Source organism: Silurus aristotelis, assembly GCF_946808225.1.
Source record: "Silurus aristotelis genome assembly, chromosome: 16".
Lineage (NCBI taxonomy): Eukaryota > Metazoa > Chordata > Actinopteri > Siluriformes > Siluridae > Silurus > Silurus aristotelis.
In genome coordinates this window covers 4,036,618-4,042,866 of record NC_139589.1, presented here as the reverse complement: position 1 = coordinate 4,042,866, position 6,249 = coordinate 4,036,618, and the positions used below count along the sequence as shown (strand labels likewise).

At 38.3% G+C, this 6,249-nt stretch overlaps 1 protein-coding gene across 3 annotated transcripts; it reads right to left on the bottom strand.

The window, feature by feature from the left end:
* Positions 1-474: 474 nt before the first annotated feature.
* LOC310739044 (heterogeneous nuclear ribonucleoprotein D0-like) lies at positions 475-6,249 on the bottom strand. Of its 3 annotated transcripts, none has more exons than XM_083564642.1 (9): positions 6,140-6,249; positions 5,493-5,717; positions 3,474-3,642; positions 2,812-2,970; positions 2,583-2,714; positions 2,301-2,403; positions 1,787-1,948; positions 1,607-1,692; positions 475-1,173 (listed from the first exon to the last, which is right to left on the bottom strand). In XM_083564642.1, the coding sequence occupies exons 2-8, from the start codon at positions 5,696-5,698 to the stop codon at positions 1,622-1,624; spliced, it is 1,002 nt and encodes a 333-aa protein (XP_083420768.1). In that variant the 5' UTR covers positions 5,699-5,717; positions 6,140-6,249; the 3' UTR covers positions 475-1,173; positions 1,607-1,621. The 3 variants fall into 3 exon arrangements, with proteins under 3 accessions (XP_083420768.1, XP_083420770.1, XP_083420769.1); XM_083564644.1 differs by having other exon boundaries at positions 3,474-4,332; positions 4,982-5,717; positions 6,140-6,183; XM_083564643.1 differs by lacking the exon at positions 1,607-1,692.

Below are 6,249 nucleotides of genomic sequence, written 5' to 3'. Positions count from 1 at the left end.
GTTGGACCATAACTGCTATAAGATCATCATGAACTGTGTGCAAGTGGTTGGTAATCACTCCATAGTACATGAACAATTAAGAATCAGGCCTACTTGGAACTTTAAATAACCATAAGTTACAGGAGTAGAAAGCTGAATGATCAGTGTTTGATGCTCTGCATTTCTTACATGCGGTCTACTGTAAGATGATGTATTTTGTAAAATGTTAGCATTACGAACACTAGAACACTGTACTACATAATTGTTTAACCCCATATACCTGCCTAAAATATAGTGGCCCAAGGCACTATTTTTTGTGTGTTTTGACCATCTATATTTCACCAGCGGAAAAATATAAGCGTCTGCAATTCAAGGGGCTCATTTATGGTTTTAAAACATGAGACAAGGTAAAGTTGTGTTAAGACTACATGCATAAGAGAAGAAAACCCATATTAACACTAGCATTACAAAAATATAGGACAAAATAGACAAATATTAAACAAATGGTTTATTTCTAACAATTTATCAATTACACTATAGGAATTAGAGCTCAAAAAAGGCAGAAAAGCCACCTTGTTACAGGCATTAAGTTTAATCTTACTGGTTACTACATTTTACCAAAGTAAAAGCGCCAAAGTCAAAACAAATCAAAACTGTCAACCGCAGAAAACAAGACCTAAATGCTCTTATATTACTAGACAACTCTAAATCAAATCACTTCTTAACCACCCCCATACCCCAGCCCTAACTCGGTGCATGTGAATTGCAGAAGCATAAAAAAAAAAAAAATAAAAAAAAAAAAAAAATTCTTGGAAACACCAGAAAAAAAAAAATTACTCAAACATTTTATTTCAAAAGCTTGGGCAGCTCACAATCCTCATACGCTGTAAATTCAGTTGACATGTAAAATACAACCATACAATACATTAGATTCAAAAAAGGTACCAAAAAGTACAGTAAAAATTACACTTCCACCACTGGAAATGTGGACAAAGAAAATAAAACAAGAAATAAAAAGTGTGGAATGAGACACAGCGTCCCCATTCATCCGTTGTCCTGTACAAATGGAGCACGAGTCCCATCATACAAAAAAAAAGAAAAAAAGAAAAAAAAAAAGAAAAAGGAGAGCGAGTGTCCCATCGTGGATGACCTCTTGCTGCTGTTATGGGTTCTTGGGTTGAAAATACTTATGGCCTGAAGAGGAGAAAAAGTGCAGGAATGATGAGTGCAAAACAAAGAGGAAGTTAAAGAGAAAGGACATGCTTCTGAAGAATAAGCAGTGAAGAGTTGAGTAAGAGGGTTTAATATTCCAAGAGAAAGACACCAAGCATTAAGCGAAGCAGATCTCCGACATGCAAATTGAGCAGTCCACCACCACCACCTCAACCCTTATTGATCAAGTAGTGTAGTTCAGATGCATATTTCATCACGGCTAATTCAATTCGATGGTTTTCCCCATAGCCCTTCTAATCTAAGGCCAGGTTATAGTTGAATTATTTTTTTTTTTTTTTTTTTTAATAATTCAGCAAATAAAATTGGAGTTGTGGGACATTTTACTAAATTCCAAATGGCGCTAAATAAAGTCCCTACATTTAACCACAGAAAAGTAAAACAAAAAAACGCATACCTGCACTACACGTGATCAGTATGGCTTGTAGCTACTCTGGTGGCCTCCACGTCTTGGAGTTTTCCCATAGCTCGTATTGCCCTGGTCTGAAAGACGAGAGAAAGGATCTGAGCACCTCTGTGCAAAGATAAGTGAATCATGGTGATCTGGCAAGCGGAAGCAGACAGCCTGTGCACTTACTGTAGTCATATCCACCACCATAGCCGTAGTAGCCAGAGGAGTAGTCATAGTTGCCATATCCTCCGTAGTTGCCGTAGCCTTGTTGTCCACCATAGCCATAGCCCTGATTGCCATAGCCCTGGTTCCAGTAGTTGCCGTATCCCTGGTTCCAATTTTGCTGGCCTGAGAGGGAAATTAGGTTCAGGGCAAAACAAACTTCTGAAGCTTCATCTCTGTTGTGTATACGGTGCAACGAAAAGTTCTTCAATTGTGCAACCCTTAGTCATACTGCATACAGAAAACACTAATATGTTCACAAACGACAAGAGTGAACTAATCTCCGCAGTACAACTACTACAGACTCCTGAAGTAAAAATGAACTCGAACTTTTAAAATGTACATTTTAAGTTGTGTGTGTGTGTAATATATATATATATATATATATTTATATATATATATATAGTGTATATTATATTTTAGATAGATGGATAGAATGACTCCATGCCAAATAGTTGTGCACATGAATCTGACTTACCGCCACGACCCCTGCCACGACCTCCGTAGCTGCCGCCACCACCACGGCCACCATACTGCTGCTGCTGGTAGACCTCCTTAGGCTGGGCAACTTTAATTTCGCACTGAAAATAAAAAGAATAATTAATTCTAGTCATGCAGCTCCATTCCCCTGGAGCAAACATGCTCGCACATCTAGAAGCAAGCAGTTATATCCACAACCCTTGAACCATGCATACGGTACATTTAGCATGCCGGGTCAATACATACACCTGAACGTTCACGTCTCCTTTTCCTTCATTACCTTGCTTCCGTTAACAGTATGGTATTGCTTTTCGAGAACTTTCTTGACGGGTGTCTCGTCCTTGTAGGTAATAAAGACGAAACCCCTCCTTTTGCTCGTTTTTGGATCCGTGGGAAGTTCGATAGATTCCATCTTTTCCAAAAAATAAATAAATAAATAATTCAACCATGTTCTCAATATTCATATTTATACATAGCGAAACATAGAATTCGTTTGTTGAAGTACTCACCTCGCCGAAGGCCCCGAAGTATTCCCGGATCTTTTCTTCCGTAGTCTCAGGGTTGAGTCCGCCAACAAATATTTTCTTAACAGGGTCCTTTTTCATTGCCATCGCTTTCTTGGGATCGATCTGTCTTCCATCTAGCCTGTGTTCCTTTTGCTGCAACACCTGTTGGACACACAAAAGGTTTATAAACGTTTAAAGAAACATTATGGCTAAGATATACAGCTAATACTGGAATGTCATTTCTCTGTATAGAATATCCTGAGTCACCAAAAAAGTTTTTTTATAAATAAAAAAAAAAGATCCAATTCTTAATTAATTAATTATTTGTTAATTTTACATACTGCCTTTAAAAGTTACAGCTTTAAGCACTTCCCAAGCATAAAAATAGAAATAAAAGTAAATATTAATAATAAAGCATAAAAAAAATAATTACCTCAAAGCTATGCTGAAAAAAGTTTTAAGAGCCGATTTAAACACACAAAGATTCAGCCATTCTTATCTTAATGGGATCACATCATTCACACACATTGCTAATAAATTTGGGAACTAGGCTAATCACCATTAAAATAAACAAATAAAAAAGGCTCTCAGCATGGCTACAGCTCAGCCACATTTGCAGGACCTACCCATAATACATAATAGAAATAATGTTGGGGAAAAAATACCCTTTCCACACTTGCAGCTTCTTTGAAAAGGATGAACCCGAAACCGCGCGACCGGCCCGTGTTAGAATCCATTTTGATGGTACAGTCCGTCACCTCACCAAACTTTGAGAAGTAGTCTTTTAGATCTTTTTTGCTTGTATCCCAGCTGAGACCACCAACAAACATTTTGCTGCAATAAAACAAAAAAAGGAACCGTAAGTATATACATTTTTTTTTAGGTTTGTGCATCAAATATGCAATTCATAAAGTAAATGCGAAATCTTGAAGATGTCAACAGGCAGAAGAGAATGGGGAGAGGGAAAAAAAATGAAAAAGGTGTCTAAACATGACCGATGTACAGTAGTAGTCTCAAGTGATCAGGACAATCATTATTTGCTAATTCATTATTTCCAGTTCTGGAAATCAGTATCCTTATATTTAAAGACCTGCACTAAGTTTTTAAAATTGACAAGCTGTAATCAGAAGCACTGTACAGGAGAGATGATAAATCTGCAGTAATAACTGCAGCTCCTGACAAACCATCACACAACACACTTTGCCAATGTTGAAATTTGGCAACTTGGTTTCGAAATATTTTAAAGTACTTCCGCAAATTATATACAATAATAAAAACCTAGTGGGAAATCTAAACTTTGTGAGCAGACAGAGACTATAGAACCAGTGACAGATTTCCATCTCACGTCACAGCTGCTGTTTTACGACTTGAATGAACAGGTTCAACACGACTCACAAGCAGAGTGTACTGCCTGACTTTTATGCTTGGGACCAATCACTGATCACATTTCATCCTACGGCTGCACACATTTAAAACCATTTTCTCAAAAGATTTTTACTAATAAGTGCAAGTAAACTTTTCCATCTTGACCCCCCCCCAAACACACACACACAACTCACTTATCAGTGCTTCTCTTTGTCTGTGGAACAATAGAATGTTTATGCTCTCAATAGAACATGCATGGTGCGATGACTAAAAATGTCTTATAGAAGAAGACACACATCTATTCTTATAAATACCATATAATTGGAGGATAATTCAGGTGAAAATCTTCCTAAAGTATACATTCAAATGCATCAGTTTTCTAGAGGCGTCCAACACGTGCAACATTCGGCAAAAAAAAGAAAGAAAAAAAAAAAGAAAAAACATAACGATAACACTATAATCGCTCAGAAAGCCATTCCTGGGGTCTCAAAAAACTTCTCTGAACTTAATATGGCTCTCTGGCTTCATCTGTGGAACATCTGACTGCTGTGCTTGTGACTGATCACTGAAAAACACGGCACAAAATTTGTTCTTTAACTATTACTGGTGTTTTGTAAATAAATAATTCACCACAAAATTATAACCCGTTTTTCACATCCAGGCTATGCTATTCTAGTCCAGGTCAAAAGGGTGTCTTTTTTCAAGATCAGTCAAATTTATAATTTTAAGTCAATGAGTAGACACTTAACAGATGCATCCCTCAGCATCAGGAGCACCGAAGCACACATTTGCTGCGTGCCATGGTTACCAAAAACAACTATTTTGGCTAGTTTTATACAAATAGAAGTTGTTTTGTTATAGAAGGAGCAATGATATGGTATTTCAGGAAATAAATCGTCCTGAAAAAAAATAAACCACTAAAATGCATATCAGTCTTCTAAAGACTTCCAACATGTTCAAGTCACCACCACCTAAAAGGCTTGTTGTGAAGGACTGATTGAGAAAATGCATAAAAGTTACCACTGATGTTTTTTTTTCAGCAACTCATCACCTGTTTTTTCTCTTTCCTTCTTAAAATCATTTACATGTGCAATTTTATATACCACTTATCACTATGAAAAAAAAAAATCTGCAGATTAGTATTTGATGCTTGAAGCTGCATTTCTCTCTGAAGATGCTCACAGCTCATAGACAGCAGCAGAGGAAAGAGAGATGTGGACAGCCATGGGCCCCATCCCCCATCATACAGCTAACAAAGAGCTGCTGAACAAAAGCCAAGAAGAAGTAGTGACAGAAGCGGTCTGAGTGTCTTGTCTCACCCTGCGTCTTCCTCTCCCTTGCTGGCTTCGATCTGTCCTCCATCAGCGGCTCCGTTCTGGGACTCGCCCTGAGCGGCCTCGTCTCCTCCTTCTACTTCCTCCACCTCGAGTTGCGTGTCCGCGCTCTCCGCTCCGTTCAGCGCCTCCTCTCCAAGGTTTCCGTTCTCCGAGGTCTCCATGAATTGCTGCTCGCTGTCGTCGGCCATCGCCACTGATTCCGAGTCTCTTTTTAAATCAAACACACACATCGCATGGGTACTGCATCCTGCCAAGCGTCAATACCGCTACAACGATAAAATTAGCGGCTAACAACTTAAAAGTACCTTCGCTTAAAGCAAACCCGCATACATTTATAATTAAAAGCTAATTTTAAAAAAGTTACATAACATGAAACCTATATATAAAAAAAATATTTAGCAAACCGTTAAACAAACTCGCACGAACAAGGCAACATTTACAATGGCGCTCGTTAGCAAGCATACGCGGCTCAAATGCTACACTCGCGGCCTACACGCTCACCATAGCAACGCGCCGGTTATAGGAAAACTATTTACAAACATTTTTTAATATGTTTATGCAATATAAAACAAACAGACTATAAATAAGCCTCCCCCTACCAAAAACCAATAATAAATATGCCGGCTTACTGTTTCAGCTCCGCGAGCCTGCGAATATTCAAGATGGACACTGGGTCGCACCGCCGACTCGTGGCAGATTTTATATTGCCGGATGACAAGTCGATGAAGAAAACGCGCTC

Coding starts and splice junctions, on each gene's coding strand:
- LOC310739044 (XM_083564642.1), bottom strand. CDS start 5,698: ATGGCCGACGACAGCGAGCAGCAATTCATGGAGACCTCGGAGAACGGA. Junction 2,971..3,473: donor AAGCTGCAAGTGTGGAAAGG/GTATTTTTTCCC, acceptor TGTGTCCAACAG/GTGTTGCAGCAAAAGGAACA. Junction 2,715..2,811: donor ACTTCGGGGCCTTCGGCGAG/GTGAGTACTTCA, acceptor TTTTTGGAAAAG/ATGGAATCTATCGAACTTCC.